Source organism: Oratosquilla oratoria, chromosome 18 (genome assembly GCF_046742065.1).
Source record: "Oratosquilla oratoria isolate Oo_2021 chromosome 18, ASM4674206v1, whole genome shotgun sequence".
Taxonomy (NCBI): Eukaryota; Metazoa; Arthropoda; class Malacostraca; order Stomatopoda; family Squillidae; genus Oratosquilla; species Oratosquilla oratoria.
The window spans coordinates 57,439,766-57,464,704 of record NC_134794.1 but is presented as its reverse complement, the minus strand read 5'-3'; the positions used below and the strand labels follow the sequence as shown (position 1 = coordinate 57,464,704).

At 38.5% G+C, this 24,939-nt stretch overlaps 1 protein-coding gene across 8 annotated transcripts in view; it reads right to left on the bottom strand.

Annotated features, from left to right (window-relative positions):
* Positions 1 to 7,750: 7,750 nt before the first annotated feature.
* The window catches only part of brm (ATP-dependent helicase brm), a 63,388-nt gene continuing 46,199 nt past the window's right edge, over positions 7,751 to 24,939 (bottom strand). For 6 of the 8 annotated variants that reach the window (XM_076202100.1, XM_076202099.1, XM_076202094.1 and 3 more), the window contains one exon: positions 7,751 to 9,428. In XM_076202100.1, coding sequence (XP_076058215.1) covers positions 9,381 to 9,428 — 48 coding nt within the window. In that variant the 3' untranslated portion in view covers positions 7,751 to 9,380. The remainder of the gene's footprint in view (positions 9,429 to 24,939) is intronic. The other 2 variants (XR_012967306.1, XM_076202097.1) reach the window with 2 other exon arrangements.

Genomic DNA, 24,939 nt, shown 5'->3' with positions numbered 1-24,939 from the left:
TTTTTCGGGTGGTCCTGGAGTTAGGTTGCTTAGAACTGTTAGGACTACCCGAATAAAAATTGAATATATAAATCATAAAGATAAGAATAATAATAATGATAGTAATGATAATGATAATAATAATAATAATAATAATAATGATAATGATGATGATGATGACAATAATAATAATAACAACAACAACAACAATAATAATAATAGATAAATAAATTAAACAAGATAAAACAAATAGATTTAAAAAAAAATCTGGCAAAAACCAAACAAATCAAAAACTCTGACCAGGGTTGCTCCTGGTTCAAGATCTTTTCTATCCTTCTCCTCCTCCTCCTCCTCCGGGTTAAGTCCGGGCTGTGACGTCACGGGTAAACAAAACACGGTAGGGGGATCGAATCGCCCGATCTGTCTCTTAACTTTTGAATATTTGCAACGAGATGACATTTGTGTCATGCGTTGGCTTTGAGTCTTCGCTCCAGCCACGTCATGACTTAATTCGACTGTTAGTGTGTGTGTGTGGGGGGGGGGTGACTCTTGGCGAAAAACGGACCTCAAGCCATAGCGTTTGGGTCGATTTGTCGTGACGTGATTGAAGTAACGGTTCGGTCAGTGCTGGTCCTTGTCCCTGTGGGAATTTCACTTTTGGTTCCGTGGCGAAGGCGAAGGTAAGGAGCCTACGCCAGGGGGCGCTGAGTAGCTGCGTCTACAGCTTTCACCTTTGCCCTGTTAAGCGCTTTTTTAAAGACTGTTGGGGTAGGTAAGTCACTGCTGAGAATCGAAAAGAATTGTGGGATTCGAACCCACAACTGAGCGAATGCGAGACTAGCACGTTTCCGGCGACGCCATAAGCGAGGGAAGTTGCAAGGAGAGAATATGTGACTTGTTGCACGCTTAGGGCAACAACTCACTCAACGCCTCTGATAGTGCGTTACAGTCGATGTCATCCTTGTTCTAGGCAACACACAATCATTCTGAAGGGCCTCGATCAGAATCAGGGCTTGATCGATCACGACGACCTGTGATACGACGCAAGAAGCAAATCACATACGTCTGCTAGGAGTGATAAGTGGCGGGTTATATACGTTTTTGTGTTGTTATCACTTCGGGCAATGTCGGGTATTTTCGGAAGTTTCCGAAGTCCGATGTGACGGAAGACATTCAGAGGCCCAAATAAAACGCAATATTAGACTTCAAGCTTCTTTTATGGAAGAAAATTAAAATATCAAAACTTTATAAAAAAAAAAATTCACGTGGAATGATGAATTATATAATATATAAATATATTACTATTACTGGGTGGACGTTTTTTACATTAAAAAAGTTTGAACTGCTAGGAAAAGACAAGAGACTTGAATTTTTTTTTTATATAAAAATGGTCTTATTTTTATTTACAGCAGAACAATATTAAAATACATGTAGGCCACATGTAGGTGGAAAATCTCTACTGGTAAAAACACTTTATTTTTATTTGCAGCACAATTCTCAATCATTCCTACATTGAGGGCAAGTGTAAGTGTCATCTGTGCACATTTCCCTGACATCATGCACAGACAGATTTACACAGTTGTTATGATACCATTGTTTACAAGAGCTGCATCCTGTGACGTCATCTACTAGCGAGTATGGAATCTAGACCTGACCGTTATATACGTACAAGTCACACACACACACACACTATACAAAAATTCGCAGGGAGGAAGAAAGCAATTTTGAGAGGTGTAGTCGATAAATGCAAAGTTGAATTGAAGCTGATTTACAGGTTTGTAAATGGTAAATTGAGACGTCAAATAATCAAAGTTAATATTGAGTGGTGAGGTCTTTGAAGAGCTCGGTGAGAAATAATGAGTTTCCAATCGGTCTCCACATTTTTTTTTTTTTTCTTTTTTAGGAATGCGAGGGGAGCACAAAATCAGATTAATGATATATATATATATATATATATATATATATATATATATATATATATATATAATGTTATTTGCATTATTATAGTTTTTTTTTATTAATTCATTATTATGATTTTTTTTCGCATCCGACTTACATATGGACCAAAAGGTCTTCTGTCGGCATGCTCCGTCTTTGAAATCCTATGTGAGGGAAATGCTAAATTACCATCACGAGGATGTGACAAAAGCTTCAGGACCTGACAGGATCTCAAACTGGATAATTAAACAATGCAGGAAGAACTAGCAGACAAGATTAACTGTCTTACTACACGTTCGTTGAACGAAGGCATCGTGCCGCCTGACTGGAGATGTTGTGCCAATTCACAAAAGTGAAAATAAAGAGACACCACTAAATTACAGGCCGGTATCACTGACCACCACAATAATGAAATTGTGTGAAAGGATTGTGAAAGATCGATGGACCAAATATCTTGAAGAGGTGAACATTCTGACAGACAGACAGACAGACAGTCTGTTTGGTTTCAGATCTGGAAGGTCGTGTGTGTGGTTGTACTCAAAAGTGACTGATGCGCTGGAAGAGAGGGATGGGTGGACTGTGTTTGCCTAGATCTAGAGAATGCTTTTGATAAATTATGATCAACTGTAGAATCTTCACCCCCAGGCGCGTGCTGATCTGTAGGGATCCGGGGTGCTCCGCTGTCACGCAGGCACACACCGTCACTTAGGTCATGATAACGTTTTATATTACCTAACGTAACCTAACGGCGCTCAAAAGGTTAATCTTTGTTTGGATTAGGTTAGGTTAGGTAATAAAAAACGTTATCATGACCTGAGAGTTAGGTTAGGTTAGGTTAGGTGAAGTAATAAAAAACGTTACCATGACCTGAGTGACAACGGAGCACCCCGGATCCCCACAGATCAGCACGCGCGCGGGGGTGGAAATTCTACAGTTGATCCATATATATATATATATATATATATATATATAACAGTATACTACCCCCTATCCATAGAAAAGCGTACCGTCGTCTGACCCATGAGGCATTCTTACTCACCTACGCATTTTATCGGCCTGTCGGTTCCATTTTTCAGGTGTGCCCTTTTCATACCTTCGCGAGCTGCTCATTGAGCCAGTCTTGTTCTCTTATGTTCTATATTCTGTACAAACCATAAAAGATTATGGCCACCCATAACCACACAAATAGCTGACGTACCTGACTGGTTGTCACAGAATTGGTGACAACATAAGGACTTGTAATGGGAGTGTGTAGTGTTGTATAATTGTTTTCTGTAACATTTTTGCAAGTACTGCGATTTTCATTTAACCCACCATTATATCTTGGGCAACCTTGTGCCTCAAATTTCGACAAGGAACTGTGAACTCTCATCTCTGCGAGTCCATGGTGAAATCTACTTTATCAATTTATTTAGGGAGAGAGAGTGCACCATGACGGTTTGGTTGTGCTCCCTGTTCCCACCAAAATGGACCACGTCATCCACATGCATATATTGACTCCCGCCAGAACGCCAAAAACATAATATCTACAACATATTCCCTCCATACCCCTGGATTACTAGACGTGTGCAACTTGGAATCACATAATGCGTATTTATATTTTCTGTGGTGCGCACATAAATTGACATTTGGCGACTTTTTTTTTTTTTAGGATTTAATTAATTTGTGTCAGAAGGACTCTATAAAACATATTTTTGTACCTCAACACTTATATGTATAAGTAAAACAAGTTTATATATATTTTTTCATATTGTGATTCCATTTGGTTACAGGTCGACCTAAATTGTCATGAAAACTTATGTCTAGTAACTCAGGGATACATCACAAGTAACAGTGTGTCGTAGTACTTACGTTCCCTGCTCCGTCTTCACCACGACGTCAGAATCCAGGAGTGTACACTCGTTTTTATTTGGTTATCTATCACCACGTCTGAAAGCGTACGTGACTCCTTCCAACAGACACCATCATAGCTCAGGACAACGGACCAATTATCCCGTGTGTTTTCCAGCAGCTCATATTTCCAGAAGTGGAGAATCTTTCTCACTAGGGCACCGATTCACAACCCATCATAAATTTACCTCCTCGGCGTGATGCATTTCTACATGTACCCTGTAACTTCTGTGCCAAGAAAAAAAAATATTTACATGAGTAGCAAAAAAAAAAATATATATATATATAGAGATTTTCGTGTTTATTTACCCACCCACCCCAATTCGCGTAATATTCACTATACTTACTCCCTTACCGTACTCATTTCGTCCAAACTCTTCTAGCAGTCACAAGGGATTCTAACGAACATCACTTCAAAGGCGGGGTCGGAGTATATACGACGTTTTCTGGTTTTACCGATCCCATTGCATATATTACTATCTGAATAGCCTCATACCTGTCCTCTTTAAATTCCTAAATTTTTTACCCTACAACTTTTTAAAATTTTCATGGAATCTCTCATGTCGCCTTCATTTTAGAAATGTACACTTGTTCGATTCCATATGTATGGATGGCTTCCCCGAATAAACAACTTGAAAGTTGCTACCGTTGTACTGAATCGCCTTAATTATTGAATATTATATTAGACATGTTTATTAAAACAGTGGATATTGTTTTAGCCCTCATAATGGAATCTTCCTCGGCCAGAGGTCTGTCACCTTTCGAACACACCGTGCCAATTGCTTTGATTTGCAGCACCCTGTAGTTTCTGAACTATCTTCACATAATTTACAAGCAGGGTCTTTCTAAAATGAGGATGCCAATGATTGTTAATTCCTGGACGTTTTCATTTCATTTTGACCGTTTATTTGATATTACGACGTTCTTAGTTTTCAAAATCAAATGGTCAACCCCATCACGTGCCAAATCTGGCACGTGTACCAGGGGTTGCCGACCCCTGCCTTCTGATATCGTGTGCCCACGTTAGATGTCAATACCATTTATTTCTTCTTGTTTTTGGAAAAGGATTGACCATGTCTATTAACCCTACTAAATAGTTGATTAATCCACTATTGTATTGTGCTAGAAAAACATATATCTTGGGTGACTTGCTGGCTTCCTTACAAATTAGCATATTCAGCAACAACTACAGTATTTAGCTCAGTCTCGTTTAAGGCCTAAACAAAATATTTTGTAGATGCCCGAGTGTTCTGTTCTTTATGATGTACCATTTTGCTTTACTAGTTGATATTTTCTCGGGGCGACGACTTGTCTGCACATTTCATATTTCTTTTCTGCTTCGACTACCAATAATCCTTTTTTGTAGCGACAAGAGGGTTCCTTCTCTTTTCTTCCTATTGTTGTATTCTCATTAGATTTCGGTGAGTTCTGGTCTATCTGGAATCTTCTCTCTCTCTGATCCCCTCAGCTATACTCTTATTAAATTATTCGGTTGCTCTTCCACAAGCTGGCTTGTAGTCATCTACACGACAATCGTTGCCTTCAGTCATTTGTTTACCTGCGGGTAATTTCATAAACGACTCATTGATGTTTAGTTCCTTATTCCTTCTGCCTTCTTCATGGATTTGGTTATCACAATTGCCAAGATTTTCTCCAACTCCTTCGATAGTTTTCGCTACTAGGTGCAACATGCTTCATGCAATCTCATTTTCTCTGCTCTATCCTTTGTTGCTATTCATGTATATATTGGGCCGAATAAAATCGCCTGGCAGCAGCCAGACAAAAATTGTAAGTCGTCATTATAAATGGGTGGTTGTACATCAGTTCAGGCGCGGATAAAGGAATGTTAAGGGGGGGGGGAGGGGGCGAACCGATAACCGATACTTGAAACACGCCGATATTTTAACCCCAAGAATAATGTTGTTGGTTTGGATATTAGTCCAGAAACCTAAGTCTGTTTTGCTCGTAATTGTATGTAAAATCATATATAATTCAAATCATAAATTCGCACTAAAAAGTGTTTATCCAAGAAGGATCAAACTCGAGATTAGTGAACAATGGTAATGGACCATTACCATTGTCCTTCATACTCGGGACGTTAGGGGGGGGGGGCTTGTATCCGCGCCTGCATCAGTTGTGTTGTTACTTTACGTGGCAAAATTCCATAGTAATGGAAGATGTTAGAAAAACATAGTATATCACTTTGGTGCATATTACCACTCCACCATGAAAAATTGTCATAAAGTCAGTTAGAATATTAGTAATTCTTTATCTTGTATTTCATCATTATTACCAACGAGGATGCTTAAACAAAACCCCATTTCTTGTATTCTAAGCCTTCCCTTGACTGGCCTACCAACCTGTGAAAATATACATAAGCCAATTTGGGCAATTTCATTACAATAAAAATAACCAGACATGAAACTAGGAAGGTTACATACATCATGATCATACAAAAACCAAAAGGCCCTCCCCCCCCTCGGGAGGTGGACAGCCATGGCATCCAACAATCCAACAGCCATTTGTTTTCCCTATTATCTTAACTCCATGTGGATGAAGGATTATCCTTCTTCTTGCCTACTGCCTGGGTCTGAAGTACTTTAGCAAGAATCAGTCACTAATCAAATTAAATGGCCAACCCCTTCCATGAGAAAAGAACACAAAAATTCTAGACCACACTTTTAATACTTATGACCTTCAGCCTGCACATCAAAGATCTCACAGTTAAAATCAACAAGAAAATAAACACATTAAAATTAATTGTAAGCTTTGACGGCAAATGCTCATTACAGTCTACGTTTAGGAAACACACTTAACTGCTTCCACAGCATGTTTCCTGACAATCAGGAAAATATGGACACCTTATGATATATACAAAATAAAGCATGGAGAATAACATGATGCACTAAAACCACTCCCAATACAACACCTGCACATAGAAACCACAATTTTCCCCATAAAGCACCACATGAAAATGATAGATACACAATTTCATGCAAGGGCCCTAACCCTACTAACCCACCTTCTTACATAACACAAGCACAACAAACTGAACTCGATAAAAAAAACTACACCAGCAGTATTGTACTCAAACATCTGCTACAATCCACTATCTGTACCATACAATAACACTGATACTCATATCACAAAACACACTTTTCCAAACCAACCACTAAACCCAATTCCATCAAGCACCCCCAGACATCAGCTCTTCAGAAAAATCCCTCCCAAGAGAAGCAAGAACCATGCAATCCAGCACTAAGACCGTGAGAGCACAGAACAGGCCTGGCTACAGAAACAAACTGCCCCAGATGCAACCATCACACAAAAGACACCAAACGCATCCCTTTACACTGTATCACCCTACCCAAACCTGGACAACAACACAATATTTCTACTTTGAACAACTTAAAGCCCAATCTGGAGGCCATTGCTGGTTACCTGGGACCTGTGGGTCTCTTGCTAGACACCTGAAGCAATAGATTGACTGATACCACCCTTTTGACACCTTGTTTCGTATTGACTGATTGATTGAACATTGAACTCGGGTAAAAAAGAAAGTCCGGACAGTATCTTTGCTTGCAGTGCTTCTAAAATGGAGCATATGTCCTGTAATGATCATATCTCAACAAACCAAAAGGTAGCCCCTTTCTTGTTTTGAACCTGTAATTCATGAGCCTTTTGGCTACATGGATACATACATACATACACCAAAGGCTTTTTTCCCCCTTACACGGGAGGTAGCCAAAAGACAAAGACATAGAAACCATTCCCTTCCATTTCATCCTCTATGTACTCCACTCCCCTATACACTCTTATCTTGGCACCTCCTGGATAATGGGTCATCCCTGCATCTTGTCCGCTGCCCTGGGTCAGAAGCAGTGTCGCAAGACACAGCACATGGGTAGGATGGGAAAAGGTATGTGGAAAAGAAAGCACAACCTTAATCATTCATTACTTAGAATTTATTTATCTTTGTTTCTCTTACAACATGAAAAATGTATATGATGCTGATTTATGTTCAAATTACCACACTATTTAGTGATAAGAAAAAAAATAATAATAATAAATAAATAAATAGATAAATAAATACGGTAAATAAAAAATAATAAAATAAAATAAAATAAATGTCACACCATGGGTGGCAACTGTGCAATTAAACACAGAATGGCCTTGAGTCCAGTGCAATAACATTAATGAAAATGCTCACTTTTGGTATCTCGTTACTTTAAAGTAAACTAAAGCTATTTTTCTTTTTAACTATTGAACAGATTGAGTACCCCAAAGTATATAAAAAACCCATAACTCAGCTTAATAAATAACTCTGAATAAGATTATCTATACATATGAACATATAAGACTGCTGTTAGTTTTTTTTTCCCAGTTTATTGTCCAAATATTATTCAAACACACTAAGATGATCCACTAATTACATAGAAAATGACTACATGAAAACCATTTATTCAAGTTTCTTTCAACTACACATCCCACCCATCTCCCCTAACTGCAACTCAAGTTGTTGGTCTGCTAGCGGCCTCCATTCACTGCAAAAGAGAGAGAGAGAGAAATTCTAAACACAAACAAGATTGCATCAAAGCCAAGCTATCATAAAATCATAAGATTTGGAATGAAAACAACCAATCACAAGTAGGTCAATAAAAGATGCTAAATATTTGAATCATGAAGACATATTCAGTTTACATCAATTTAATTTACATTTCAGGGAAAGTAAATTATTTTTGCTGAGAAAATAAGTTGAATTCAAAAGCTGTCTAGTGCATAACAGACTAACAAAAATACACATGTAGCATCTCATATCATCCAAAATTACAATTCAATTCTTACAAGATTAAAATTGTTGAGGCACATTTTTCTTAACCTGAAGTTATCATGGCCACTCACTTTTATCTTAATTGTAAAATTGGTATATATATATATAATAATAATAATAATAATAAATAAAAATTAATAAATAAAAAATAATAAAAAGTCACATTTCAGTTCTTCATTTGGTTCTAACTTAAACCTTTCTGTATGCTGATGCAGTGCAATGATTCTGTTGTGGTAAATACCTAAATTATATTAAGCCAAATTGAAGAAGATTTTTATTGACTGAGACACCAATCTAGCTGGGGTATTGACACTCAACTGGTAAAAAGGTATTTGCACCAGGGGAACCCAAATTATGTCTCACTGCACTGACAGGGTTAGGAGGTGATCCTATAAACAAATAATTTTGTGTAAAGGTAACAATGTGCACTCATCTCCCAATCAGGCCACATCCATGCAAATGAAAAAAAATATGGAAAAAGTAGTATAATATATGAAAGGTGGTCTTGCCACTGCAAAATCAACCTTATCATTAAAACAATATGATTGGGGTCCAAGCCCCAAATGACAACTTATGAATTCTATCTCTACACCTCTAAAGATTGTTCCAGTGACTGGTGAGTCACAATCAGATAAAGACAGATGTCCTTAGTCCTCCACTTGTTACTCTTCCTATCAATAGAACACACAGAGAAGCCGCCCAGCCAACAGCTATGGTGCTCTGATACCAGCACAATCTGGCATCAAGGGTGGGGGGCGTTATCTTGACTTGCCCCTTGGATGGTCCACAGCTTGAAGTTTAAAAATGCATTACATACACATTCACTGGAGGTAAAATATGCTTGTCACAAAAGTGTATACTCATAAAAATGGATAGCTTCATCAAATAATAGCTATGGTGAAAAAATGAGTACATGAATAATTTTTTAACAAGAGAAAATAATGTAAACATGTAAAACAATAATGTCACACAACTGTCAACAACAATTTCTGCATTACTTTGATTCTGTTGATGCATTTATAAGCAAACAATCTTTCATTTGTGACAACATTTTCACAGTAAAGTCTTTTATCCCATATTTCACACAACAATGGATAAAATTCTATAAAAATATTTCTGCATAATTTCTAGCCTTTTCTACCACATTTTGCTTGCATACACACTTTCTTCCCTATGTACATTTATTTTAATCCACATATGAATAATAGTAAAAATAAAAAAAAATTACCCTTTCCAATTGCTATTGAAAAATTTAAATAACCAAAAAGCTTAGAACACGTTAACTAAACATCATAAAATGAAAAACTAAACAAAATACAAAATGGTTACCTACATCTACCCAAGGCCTACTTATTGCTTACAGTGTGAATGGATCTTTGAATAACACAGTCATCTGGTAACCTACTGGCAGGATTTTAATATCTGTTTTCTTAAAATGAAATTTCAACTAGAAAAGTTTAATAAAATTGTATACTGTATTTCTACAACTGCATTGCAAGCCCCCAGTGTTTTTTATAAAATTTTTGAAACTGTTCAAGAGCTTCTCTAAGAGGGCTGCTGTTGTTGGTTAGCCCAATGATACTAGAATCCAACAATGGAGGGGAATAAAACTGATACCTACCCAAGGCAGTCCTACAAGATAGATGTTTGTGAGAATTGCCACTCGACTTCAAAACCTGTCAACATCCTCACCACAAACTAGAAGTGCATTACCAACAATGGTTTGACAGTCATCAGACCAAGTCCAGAATGTCTTGACCAATTTCATTTCTTCCGCCTTTTCACATAGTGACAGCTGACAACTGGTGGCTGTTTTCTTCCTAATAGTACTATAAGCTGGTGACAGAAATTGCCCCACCCTAATACAACACAGAAAACAGTCCACACTTTTTTTTTTTTTCTTTCTTTCTTTTTCTTACGGAGATCTATGAGAGGGCCCAAGGACCATTACTAGCTAATGTGAAACTGCAAGGTTCCAATCAATGAAATTTGGGGCAACAATTATCATCACTATTGTTATGACAATGGAGTCGTATCGGAGACCAATTGCTCTCTCAGTCTCTTGTCAGTGGTCCTCCATCATGCTATGTTGTGCTCCTGAGCTAGTTAGTAAATATGTATTTGATTACAGCAGTCAGCTTAAGTTATATTTGCCAGTTCTTTGGGGGTAATATTTTTGAGAACCTTAGCCAATTGGCCACAATGATGCACTTTATATATTTATTTCAGGATATGCTGGAATATTTCATTCAAATGAGGGTAGGTTCCCATGCTGAAGAAGTGATAATAATCTTTTCTTTACAATATAATGAACAAAACCCATTTTATTCTGACTAATATCAAATGCTATTCAGCTTAGTACAGGAATTTCTGCTGAACAGGTTAAATTAAAAGATTAGTAAATTGTTCTACTGACAAGACTCAAAATAGAAAGAATAGGAACTAGGGTGAAGTAGAAAAGCAGAACAGCAGAAGGTTAGTAGAAAAAAAGGTAATTTTGAAATCAGGAAAAATATTACGAATAGGTAGAAAATGGGAGAACTGTTCAGATACAGATGGATCATATCTGACTAACAGTAAAGGATCTATAACAGTGCATAAATGAAGAGTTCCTGAAGACTGAAGGATAACAATCTTGGTGTCTACTAGTATCTACAGAAGGAAGTAAAATGAATGCAAGAACTAACAGAGAAGATACAGGCAACCTATAAAAAATGTGGGAGATGTATGATTTGTATGATTTTTGGAAGGAGAGAGAATGTATAAACCTAAGCCAGAATCCATTAACCAAATTATTATAAGCTTTTCGCCTGATTTTATTTCACCTGTGTCTTTGAATCCAAGTCATAACACAAATTTCCCAAATGAATTCAAGGTTGGGGTAGATTGTGAGGGTGAAAATGCAGTTCCTGTCTACCACACACAGTCTCTGAATTGTGGTGCTATACAATGCAGCCCTCTTCCCTCTAATAATAATACATACATATACCAATGGCTTCTTCCCCCTTACAAGGGTGGTAAAAAGAGGTAAGTGTGTGTGTGGTTAACATCCGACCCCCACCCATTCCATCCCTATATACTCCACTCATATTCACCCCGCTCCCTCCCTCTTATCTTAGCTCCTCGATAATGGGTCATCCCTGCATCTTGCCCACTACCCTCGGTCAGAAGCAATGTAGCAAGATACAGTATATCCGCATCAAGGCTGCTTAATTTAATCGGCAACCCCCTTCTCAATCCCTTCATGCAGAAAAAGAGAAGACAGGGAGAAATCCCTCCGGGCTGTGTCCAAATATTCACACATACTCCCTCAAATCCCCATCCCCCACCCACTCCCTTCCATGCATCATAGCATCGTCCATACACAACTATTCTCCACTAGCTCCTATCTTCTGTCCTCTCCCTTCCTTCTTCCACAGACATTCCCCTCTTTCCCAATGCTCCTCTTACCCCATCCATCCATCTCATCCTTGGTCACCCCCTCATGTTCACTTCACCTGTCTTCCACACCTCTTTTGCTAAAATTTCTTCACTTATTCTTTCCATGTATCCAATTCATCCCAATACTCTTTCATCAACTCTATATCCCAACTCCATTTCCACCCCTGCTCTCCTCCTCATTTCTCACTCTATCCAGCCAAGTAACCCCTACCATACTTCTCAGGCATTTAATCTCAAACATATTTAAACTTTTCCTCTCTTATGTTCCATGTTCCTGCCCCATACAATGCTGTCAGTAAATCACTCCTTCATACAAACTCCTCTTAGCATCATTCCTAAATGTCTTTCTCATTACATTTTTTAAATCTCCAAGGCATTTACTTGCTTCTCTCAATCTACATTCTAACTCCACCTACACCACTCCTTTTCATGCCACATTCTCATCCAAGTAACTAAATCTATCCACTTCCTCTACTCTCTCTCCCCCTTTATACTCACTTCCAATTTGCTGCCATCCTCTCCCCTTGTACATCTCATCACCTAACTTTTACACACATTTATCTTCAACCCCCCTCTTTTGCCCACCTTCCCAAACTCTATCACTAACTTCCTAATCCCTCCTCTGATCCTGCATCATGCAGTGTCACCAGCAAACAATAACTGGTTTACCTCCCATTTTTCTCTATTTTCTTTAACCACCTCCAATCTCTGGCCCATTACCCTTGCATTTAACTCTTGCACCATCACATCCATGTATAAATTGAATAGCCAAGGTGACATAATACACCCCTGGCAAAGTCCCACCTTTACCTCAAACCACTCACTCTCTCCATTTCTAACACAGGCTCTACTACTCTCGTAAAACTCTTGACTGCTCTTAACAGCTTTCCTCCTATCCCATATATCTGCAATAACTCCCACAGTGCCTTCCTGTCTACCCTGTCATAAGCCTTTTCCAAATCCATAAAGGCCAAAAAAACATCCTTACCTTTTCCTAAAGCTTTCTCACATATCTGTCTTACCACAAAAATCTGATCCATGCAATCCCTACATGTCCTAAACCCACACTGTTCCTCACAATCAAAACCCTCCCATAAATCTTCCCAACTACATTCAACAAACTGATCCCTCTGAAACTACTACACTCACAGTTGTCCTCTTTTCCCTTGTAAAGTGGAACTATACGAGGACTCCTCCAGTCCTCTGGCACTCTACCCTCTTTTGGACAAACATTATACAGCCTCACAGGCCAGCCCACCATCACTCTACCTCCCTTTTTTAGATACTCCGCATGGCACCCATCCAACCCAGGTACCTTACCTGCTCTCATAATTTTGATAACTGCTTCCACTTCATCTTTCCTAATTTCTCCTCCATTTTCCTCATTTTCTTTGCACTTCCCACTGCAACTACCTTTCCCTCCCTATCCTCCTCCACATTTAGCAACTCCCTAAAATACTCTGCCCATCTTCCTCTATCTCTTCCATTATCATCTCTACTTGATTTCCCACCTCTTCCCCTCTTGGTTTCCTTCCATAATTTTTTTTTCTTACTTTCAAAGATTTTTGTCATAATCTTACCCCATTTCACATCTGCTCTCCTCTTTGCCTCCTTTACCTTGTGCTTTCTCTTTTCTTTGTACTTCTCATACGATTCTCTCAACCTATTTTGTAACCAATCTGTGAATGCTCATTTCTTCTCTTCTACAACCTTCTTTGCCTTATCATCCCACCACTCACTACCCTTCTTTCTATTTCCTCCTGTCCTTGTTCCACACACCATCTTTGCACACCTTGTGACTCCCTATGCTTTTATATACCTCTGGCTCAAAATTGGATGAAATCTCTTCTTTTGCATGTAAATCTGGGGCCAAACCAATAACGAATAATTATGTTTGGACTTGTTACAATATTGATAACACCCACCCAAATGAGAGGAATTATGAAGATTCTGAGATTTAACCACTTCCAGAAGTCAATGTAATAACAATATATGGCTGACATATTCCAACAGCAAAAGGTGGTCATAGGAAATTAGAAACCAGCAACCAAAATGCTTTGGTCAACCACATCTCACAAACAATTCAGTGCCTCTTTAGTATGTGACCTACCTTTTTGAAACTGGTTTAGTATGTGGCTTACCCTATTTGAACGTGTCCTACCTCAGGAAAAATTTAAAACAAACAACAATACTTTAAAAAAAAATTAATTTAATAATCAAAAGGCAATTTATCAACAAGTCATACAAAAATTTCTCGGATATCCTGCAAAATGCACTTGCTGGCTGAAATGTCCTACTCCGAAACGTCCTCCACTCGCTTTGGCCAGTCCTAACCTAACCTCAGTGCATTGAACAGGTAGGCCAATGCTAACCAGAGAAAAAATTTCGTAGGCCACATACTAAAGTGGCACCAACAATTCTTTGACATGGTTGGGTGACATTTACATCCAAGCTGTATCACAATGGACTGCCTGCAATATTTCTATTACATTAACTTTTTCTTAATTTGTATCATATGAGATTACTGGTACAATTCTTAATTCATGAATCAGATAAAGGTATGTAGATATAACAAACAGAAAACTTTCTAAATGATCTGTTTGTTGTGTAGAATATTTACAAGTAGAAGCAAAACTTTTATTGTACAGCAAGCCGTTCTTTTTGCTGATTCACTCCCATGGCAGAGATGCCAAACTACCCTGCAAATCCCTGGTCAAAACCCCAGGTCTTAACTCCAACCCTTATTTCTGTTAGAATTGGCAGTCATGAATCTCCTGTCATGTAAACCACTACTCAGGGCAGTCACACCGATTCTCTAGAACCAGAGGCTCAAAGGACCTGAAGCTTGTTTCAACAGCCAATTATTGTAGGCACTGGGTTATGCTATCACACAAGGGGGGGGCATGCCTTGTCCGGCAAGGATCAAGGTAAGTGGAGGGAGGATGTTTAAAGATGGCAACTACTGACAACTGCTTAAATTTCTCCCATTTCCTGCTATGGTAATATTAAAGTAATCCCTGCCCCATAGTGTGGTGGTGGTCCAGGCGGTTGATCTTGGGAGCAATTTGCCTACCAGTTGTACAGCAGATAAAAATATAAATTTCTTTCTGCTATTCAGTTTTGTGCCCCTATTGTTCAGTAATATTCTAACATGTAGATAAAAAAGCTGATAAAATTATCATGTGTCTGGAAGAGGAAGAAAATCCTGTGTCTATGCATAAATATTTTGCGATAACTTTTGTTGAAGAAGGAAAAAAAAAAAATAAAATAAATAAATACAAAAATAAAAATAAAATAATGATAAATAAAAAAAATAAAAAAAATAGGCACACTGATGTAAATATGTAATTTTTCTTTACGGAAGTATTATGCAAAGTGAGCATCTGCCATGATCTACCTGGCATGCACTCAATCAGAAAGGTACAATTACAAGTATGAGGTAAGGGAAGGGGATAGTGAAATCATGATGTACTCTTACATCCAATATAAGGGAAAGTGTTATGGAAATTATAAGATAAGGGTCTTCATTGCAGTATTTCTCTTTTGTACTAGGTGACACTTGTCATTTCACTGGGGCTCCTGCCAGGCTATTCTAATCATCTATATATTACCCCTCTGGTAGAGGAGGATAATCCATTTCCATTATCATAAGAACATAAGAATGAAGGAGACTGCAAGAGACCATAAGGCCTACACTAGGCAGCTTTCTGTACCTGGTAGAAGTTATCCTGTTATTCAGTTGTGGGGCACATATTCAGTATCTCCAAGGTAACTACCCTGTTTATTGACATGAATGAGTTCCTTGAATGACTGGAAGTAACTGTATTACTATTCAAGTTTGTTATCTCTGGTCAATATACCTTTATCAAGTCCCCACATCCCTGCTGAATATATGCTAATTCTTAAGCACGGGCCATATCTTGGTTCCATTAACCTTTTCCATGACAATTCTGAGATTACTTGTGCTGTAGGGTTTGAAGGGATGGGGAAAAAGTCAATAATCAAAGACAATTTACATATGTAGTATATTTGTATTTTTGGGGGTATTTCAAGCTAAACTAAGTAAAAAAATAAAATAAAATGATAAAGCTTAAGCTTTTGGAGATCTAAAAAAAAAAAAAAAAAAAAAAAAAAAAAAAAAAAAAAAAAAAAAAAAAATAAAAAAAAAAAAAAAAAAAAAAAAAAAAAAAAAAAAAAAAAAAAAAAAAAAAACCTTAATGCACAAAAAATTTATGATGTACACTAAATTTGTGCTATCATGGATGAGCAATGTATTACCTACAAAGCGTACTGCTAGCTCGCTATTCTATGAATACTGTTGTTCATAGTCACTGCTCTTCTCCCATACCAACAACCTCTGGCATCCCACAGGTATTTGTTTAGCTCCTACTATTTCCCACTTATTCATAAACAACTTACTTGACCATACATCTTCCCCTACACATGCACTCTATACTGATGACTACTTGCTCTACATTTTTCTGTCATTCTTAACACATCCTTCACAAAATGAGTTCCATTAATCTTAATAGGCTGCAGCAGAACTTCTGAACTTTTAATCATATCCGATAACTGGAAACCTACAGCTGGCAACAGTCCTTGGTGCCCTCCCATATCATCTCTCTCAGAAAAAATAAACTGTTGTCTGTGTTGTAGGACCACCATTTGCAGGTACCATTGCTGATCCTTACATCTTTTCAGGACGCAAAATTGCTGAGTGGAAATATCACTATAAAGTTGTTAGGTATAAATTCTGTGGACTGCACTAATTAGCCTTTAGGAATGTTTTCCTCTACTGATGAGATTTTACAGGTGAAACAAGTCCTGGGTGATGTTCACATTACAACAAATAGTGAGTACATAGGTGGGTGACGAGATCTTCATGGCATTTCTGGATCTGGACAAGGTTTACGAGTGACTGGGTATGGCATCTGGGAGTGGATGCAAATAGATTATATGAAGGGGTGATTGTGCTGATAGCACTGTATGGAGTGATGACTTGGAACTTAACAGGGGTAGAGAGGAAAAGTTTAAATATGTTTGAGATGAAATGTCTGAGAAGTATGGTAGGGGTTACAAGGTTGGATAGAGTGAGAAACGAGGAGGTGAGGAGGAGAGTGGGGGTGGGAAAGGAGATGATAGTTAGGGATGGTGAAAGAGAAGTGGGATGGTTTGGACATATGGAAAGAATGAGGGAAGGAAGATTAGTAAAAGAGGTGTAGAACTTGAGGGGATGACCAAGAATAAGATGGATGGGGTGAAAGGGGCTCTGAGCAAGAGAGGAATGTCTGTTGAGCTAGGAAATGAGAAGGCAGGTGATAGGGGTGAGTGGAGAATGGCTGTATATGGATGATACTGTGATGCAAGGATGGGAGGGGAGTACGGAGTGATTATGTGTGAATTATATTTTGATGCAGCCCGAGGGGATTTCTTCTTGTCTTCTCTTTTTCTGCACGAGGGGATGGAGGAAGAGGGGTTCACCAATTCAGTGAAGCGGCCTTGCTGTAGATGTACTGCATCTTGCTACATTACTTGTGACCCAGGTCAGTGGGTTGGATATAGGGATGACCCATCATCCATGAGGAGCTAAATTAAGTGGGAAGAAAGGGTGGTGGATAGGTGGGAATGGATATGTGCCTTCTGACTTGGCTACCTCCCTTATAAGGGGGAAAAAGCCTTTGATATATGGATGGATGGATAGGTAAGAGATATAGGGTGTGCTGCAGAAGTGATGGGTGAGGAAATGTTTTCTGGGCAGTGAACATGAATCTATGAGTTGAGGCAAATGTAAAGATAAACAGCTGTGTAAGGTGAAGCCAAGGAAGTGGTGTGTGTGTTCATCATGTTCTACAGGGCTGGTTAAAGAGGTTCTTGGTGTTATGTGTTCATTCTGCTCATATTTTGGGTGTCTTCATTATGCTGTTGTACTCTGACTTGAAACTACTTATATTCAGCATTATGCACACTCCTGAGGGTCTGCATAACTCCAAGTTGAATATGTTTGTAAGGGATAATAAAACAAAAGAATTAATCAAAGTAAGATTGTTCAACTATCACTATTACACTTTAAACTCAAGATTATACATTATCTTAATGATTTGTTTTCCAGTGTTGTACTAATATCTTTGTTATACTGGGGAAGTGGGACACTTTTAGAAAGGATAAGCATATCATAAAAAAAGAGTGTGTGAGAGAGAGAGATAGTGAGAGGGAGATAGGGAGGCAGAAGACAGGGAAATAGAATGTGCAGTCAGTGCAAAAATATATTTTGGAAATGGGGTTCTCATAAACACTTATTGCACTACTCACCTTTTTGCTTTAAAATAAACTGTGAACAATGGCAAATCAATTGCATTATATAATGGGCTAATCTCGCACCTCCCACATACTAACTGTCCAGGCATTACTGTGTTCTTATGGATACAAGTGCTAGTAATTTGTTGGCAATGAAATACAAGTACACTAACTGCCTCAGGAATGTGTGCCCCATTCCTTAGTTGACTGACTGATTGATTTGGTTTAACGTCACAAACTCCCCACTATCAGGAGACAAGGATGGTACCCCTCACAGAGGGCTTTCTAGCATGGAATTTAATGAACCATGCCCTTAGTTCAACTCACCCCTGAGCAGGGTTCGAATCGTCATCATCTCAATCTTCTCCACAAGTAACACTGCCCTAACCTGCTTGGCCAGTGAGCCCCTATTTCTTGAACATGTTATACATTTTCAATTTATAACTGTGTAAGTACTGCCTGACTCATACATATTGCATGGATATCGCATCCAATGAATCAAGTCTCAGAGAAACTGTGCCAAATCTATGTTTTCAACCCGACCATGTAGTGCCTGGAAAACATTTCAAGATGTTGACAGTCATCATCTGGGAGATCATGAGACCCTTACAATCAGGTAGGTGCCTTACTGTTCATATCCTCGAGGTTTGCAGTGTCAGCTGCCCACACAGCCAAATTTACTTAAAGGTTATACACAGTTGGATCAGAAACACAACTATGGCACACACTTTCCTGCCTTGATTTATAGCATTCAATCACTAACATATTATCATTTGATGTACATATGCCAGGCATTATAATGCAGGTATATATTGAAAATAATAATGTCAAGGTCACATGCTTACCACAATTCTTCCTACCAACACACAATAAGCACTTTGGCATGCATGTTTGCAAGTTGCCAGACACATGAAATTTATGATCTGTCACTGTTTGCAGTTCATTCAGAGACAAACTGAATAATAACAATTCTTGCCTCAAATTTCACCAACTAGAAACCTGCAGCCCCCAAAAGGAGCAAGCAATGGTCCTTGGGCTTTCCAACAGATCTCTCTGGGAAGAAACACTGAATTGTCTGTGTTGTATTTTCTATTGTCAGTCTTGTATTAGTGTCACTGACTGTGGGAGGAAAAAGGGGGCAGCTACTGGCTGTCAGGTCTCTGTAAGTGCTAAAGTGGAGGAAAGAGTCAAAGTATGATAGAGATCTTGGGCCAGTTCAAAGACAAAGTGCCAGTCCTTCATGGGTGCACCCGATGATAGGAAGAAGGAAGAGGATTGGTAGGATTTGAGAAAGGATAATGGGGGGATGATTTCTCTGACATCCATCTTGCAGGACCAGTAGATGTAGGTACCCATCACTGGTCTTGGGCATGATACAGGCTTATGAAAGTCTACTTCTAAAACTTTTCATGTCTACTAGAGATATGACGAGATTCATAATCACGAGAAAGTGAATAGCAACTTGTTACTTTGTTCAGGTTGAATGTGGAGAAGGATTATATTAGTGGTGTTGTATTTTGTGGTTATTGACCCCTTAAGGACACACTGTTTTCAGATCACCTTCCTTTAGGGATAGGAAAGGAAAGGAAAGGAAAGGAAAGGAGAGAGAGAGAGAGAGAGAGAGAGAGAGAGAGAGAGAGAGAGAGAGAGAGAGAGAGAAAAGTAGCTAAATTAATCATTTGTGGATACCAAGATCATGGGAAGAATGAAGTGAAGAGGATTGTAAACTACTACTGGAAGACCTAGATAAGGTTTATGAATGAAACCAGAGTAGAAGATGAAACTGAATGTAAAGAAATGCAAAATTTTGGATCTGGGCCAAAGCAAGAAGATACCATCATCAGGGAGTTACACTATGGGAATAATCACAAAAGCAAAGGAAGAAAACGACCTGGGAGTCTTAATTGCAGATGTTCCATCACTGGAAATGGATATGAGCAGAATAACAGTAGACAAACTATTACTGAACATGGGGGTGGTATTCATTATATTGGCAAGGATATGATGAAAAAATAACTCAAAACCAGATCACCCCACATGAGCAGAGCAAAGATAGAGATGATGTTATGAATGAATGGATTTGACAGATATTATATTTATCTTTTCAACTGAAAAAAGAATAGAAATTCTTTTGACAGAGGATATTGGATGAAAGAACACCTTCAAGACACAACAAAAAAGTAATGAAGTAAGACCACTTAATAGATGTTTGGAAGCATAGCCACCCACAATCTGTGGTACTAACTTACAGTAAAGTTTGATACATGGAGGACTCCATAAGCATAGCACTAACCCCATATATTACAACTTGGTGAATACACGTATACACATACTGTGACCAATGACAGGCACCTGCAAATCAGATGCAATAGTAGTTTCCCTTCCAGTCATATTCAAAACCCATCAACATCTTCACCCTTATCTGGAGGTGCTGGCACAATGCTTGACATTTGGTCTCTGGATCAGGCCCAGGATCTGTCTATCATAACCTTCAACTTCATTTCCTACACACTTTCTCACATAAAGTGAGCAACATCTATTCTCCCTCCCACTACAACTACAAGTCTGTGATACAGAAATCCTCACACTAATACATCATACATAAAAATACAATATTTCTTCTCAAGAGATGTATGGGAGGGCCCAAGGGCCTCTACCAGCCAATGGCAAATGAAACCAGAAGAAATGATTATTAGTTATCATTAATAATGTAAAAAAAGGAAGTTAATTCTGATTTGAAAGAAATATTGGGATATAAACTTACACAAAAAAAAAGATATGGTGCCTATAAGGTTGTTTTTTGGAATAGTTTATCTGTAGAGTGAACAAAGCTACTGAATAAATTCTCAGTTAATGGGTTTGAGTGTAATAAGCGGTGTGTGAAATGGGGGAAAGTGGCTGCATATTTTCCCTAAATTTGGTTTGATAAGAAAGTTAGGACCAGAGGGGATTTTGGTGAGAAAGAACGAGATGAAGAAAGAGAGAGAGAGAGAACCAGTGTGTGTGATTCACCATGGTCTTGGATCATGTGTTGGACTTATGATCAACAGCTAATTACCCTCCTGGAGGAGACCTTAGAGCTCATATATGACCGATCTATGGGTAATGCTGTGACCTTACAAGCACACCCCCCCCCCCAATTCCCCGCCTGCAAGACTTGGAGTAACAACCTGCAGCGCAGTGCGATACTGAAATTATTTGTGTGTGTATTTACCTAGTTGTATCTTACAGGAAAGGGAGCTACGCTCATGGTGTCCCGTCTTTATATCTCTCAGTGAGTTTGCTCTTAAATTTGTGTATAGTTTTTGCACACACTATTGTTTTATCCAGTTTGTTCCACATATCCACCACTGTGTGTGGATGTACTGTGTCTTGCGACACTGCTTCTGACCCAGGGCGGTGGGCAGGGTGCAGGGATGACCCGTCATCCAGGAGGTGCTCAGATGAGAGGAAGGGTGGGAGGGGTGTGGAGTGTATTTAGGGATGAAATGGGTGGGAGTGTTTTTATGCCTTTCCCTTTTTGGCTACCTCCCTTGGAAGGGGGAAAAAGCCTTGGTATATGTATGTATGTATCTCCTATAACTCTTTTTGAGTTTTTAATCATGTCCCTTTGTATTTCTCTTATCCCAATTCAATAAGTCCTCTCTATCAAGGATTTCTGTGCTTTTCATGATTCTGTAAAATGCTCAGCAGGTCGCCTCTTTCTCTTCTTTTTTCCAAAGCCAGTAATTTCAATTTAGCCAGTCTCCTCATGTGACAGGTTCGAAAGTGCTGGGGCCATTTTCGTGGCTGCTCTCTGGATTCATTCAATTTTCTTTATATTCTTTTTTGGTACTGGGTGACCATAGTGTAGCAGCATACTCCAGTCTAGGCCTTGTTAGTGTGACTAGTATTTTTTTTTAACCATTTCTTCATGTGTGTGTGTGGGGGGGGGGGGTAGAGTTAACTAGCAAAATTGATAAACCCTTTCATGTTGTTTTTATTGTTTTAAGCATCTTAGCTCTTTGTGGATGAAGGGCCATCAGCTTCCTACCCACTATCTGGCTTAGAGGCAATTCAGTTTAATTGGTGGAAGGTGAGTGTGTCTTGGCTGGCTACACCCCTTGCATGGAGGAAGAAGCCATATGGTATATAGATAAATAGATATAATTAATATGTCATCAATTTTATTTATCTACTTATTAATCTTCTTATTTTTATTAATTTATTTTATTTTACTTTATTCTATTCTACTTTTTTTGAGGGGGAAGAATAATGTTTGCTGTGCGTTTTATGACAAGCATCTTGTCTAGCTGCCGTCAGGTGATTTTATTCATGTGAGCGGAGGCACTGTGTACTAAAATGGATGATGAGAAAAATTGTTTTAGAAAAGGTGGAAGGGGTCTGGGCAAGGTATTCATCTTGGAAGATCTGTATTTAGTATTCATGGTGCAGAAGAGAGCATATGAGTGGATTGGGGCAGTCAATTGGAAAATTCTGTGTATGAAGTCACTGGAAAGCTGATGTGGGCAGTAAAGAGTATGTATATGATGGGAAAGGTGCACGTGGTATGAAGGAAGGAAAAAAGAATGTTTTTGTCTGGAAACGGGGATACGTCATTTCACCACAGATGTTTAATCAAACTATAACTATGGTTCTTCTTTGCAAGAGACCTACAGCCCCACAATACCTGGTCCATAAATGACTGTAATGCTGTCTATGTAGAACCTGGCAAGTGTTGAGATCAAAAGTTCAGTATCTAATGTAAAGTGTCTCCATCTAGGTCATAGTGTTTCCAGGGTGATTCTAGGATAGTGTTTGTGCTCTTTCTTCAAAATATAGATGATGAAAGAAGCTAAATTCAGGATTTGGTCAATGAAGACTGTACAAGGTATTGGGAGGAATGATGAGGAATAAATCACACAATCCTCAGGATGATGCATCGATGGATGACAGTGAAAAGAAAATGCAGTGGTTGCCAAAGTTTAGGGTGTATGTAACTGTGTAGCTATATGTGTGTGAATCTGTTTCTACTTTTCCTTTTTCTATTTTCTCAATCTATGATTGTGCACATTCCCTTACTTTTTTTCTTACTCTCCTCTGCCCCACCTCCCCCGCTAATTTAATTTCATTTGCGATTTCTTTCCAGCTCTTTGTTGTCATCATACCTCTTCTTGGAACTAATGATGGGCATGTGAGTGGTTCTCCAGTGAGACAAATGTTTGAATGATCTCACTGTCAAACCCAAAAACACACCTCCAGGCTGACAATCAGTCACAGATCCAAGACATCTCTACCAACTCAGATTTTCTTCATTTCAAATAAAGAGAGCTGACAACCAGTAACTGCACCCCTTCTACTATCATAAGCTGACCATAAAGTTTCCTCCTTAAAAAGCTCTCTCATGTGGGAGAGCTCAAGAAATACAAATCCTTTATGGCTTGTATCTCTCCTACTGTAAGAGGTAATTCATTCCATTTTCTCAATAGGATTCTTTCATCTCATGGGCCTACTGTGGTGTCAGACTCTTAAAACATTAATATTAAGTAATCATATCTTTCTTTCCTTCTTTCTTGCAGTACCATTTCTAGCCTGTTCTTATCACATAGGTCAGTGCTTCATGACCTGATATTACTCTTAGGATAAAGCAGACTATTTCAAGCTTGGTAAATCTGTTTTCTGCTTCATATTACCACTCCATATTCTTGGGTGCTGTGTAATTGATGTCTTGGTCACGTAATACTCCTCCACTACCAAGTGGATGTCACTGAGGTAACAGCCACATTAAAAGAGTATGTCATCTAATACCAAAAGGGTTAATTAAAAAAAAAAGTCAACAACTCATGGATTTCACTCAAATATGAGTTATGAAGATGTTTCTAGGGGCTGTAGGTAGAGAATTACAGAGCTACATATTTTGTTTTGCAATCTACACATAACTTCCCCCACACTCCTGGTAGAACTGTCTGGGCACACAAGCAGTAATTACAAGCACATTCCTATATTTACAGGCAACTAACCCAATACAGACCTGAATTTAGGGTCTAAGGCTGGACAAGATTGTACTTGATGAATCAATGCTTTACTCCTTTGCTTTACCGTTGACAACCCTATAAAACAGGACTTTTCACTTCAAGCTCTTTTGTGTTTTTCTTTTGTTTTATTATTTTTCCATTTTCTATTGATCACATTTCTTGACTTTTTAGTTCCCTCATGTTTTCTGTTAAACCAGTCCTTTATTCCATTTGTTTTTCCACCAACCCTTGAGACACATTCATTCACAACAAAGATTTAGAAAGTTTCAACATTTCTAGTTTTTGCATTTATATAATTCTTCCTGTCTACTTGTGGACAGGTACTTAATGCTGCTCATCTTCAAAACCCATCAATGTCCTTACCTCCATCTGAGGGTAAAGCTATATGGGGCCTAAAATCTTAACCTATCAACTTCAGAGCCAACCACCAAAATATGGGGAAAGGGTCTTTTAGCATATGTGCAAATACTTTAACATGTCAATAATACAAGGTTCTTTGGTATTCAGCAAATCCGTTACCATTGGTGTGTCATCTGATCTTACTTGTTACAT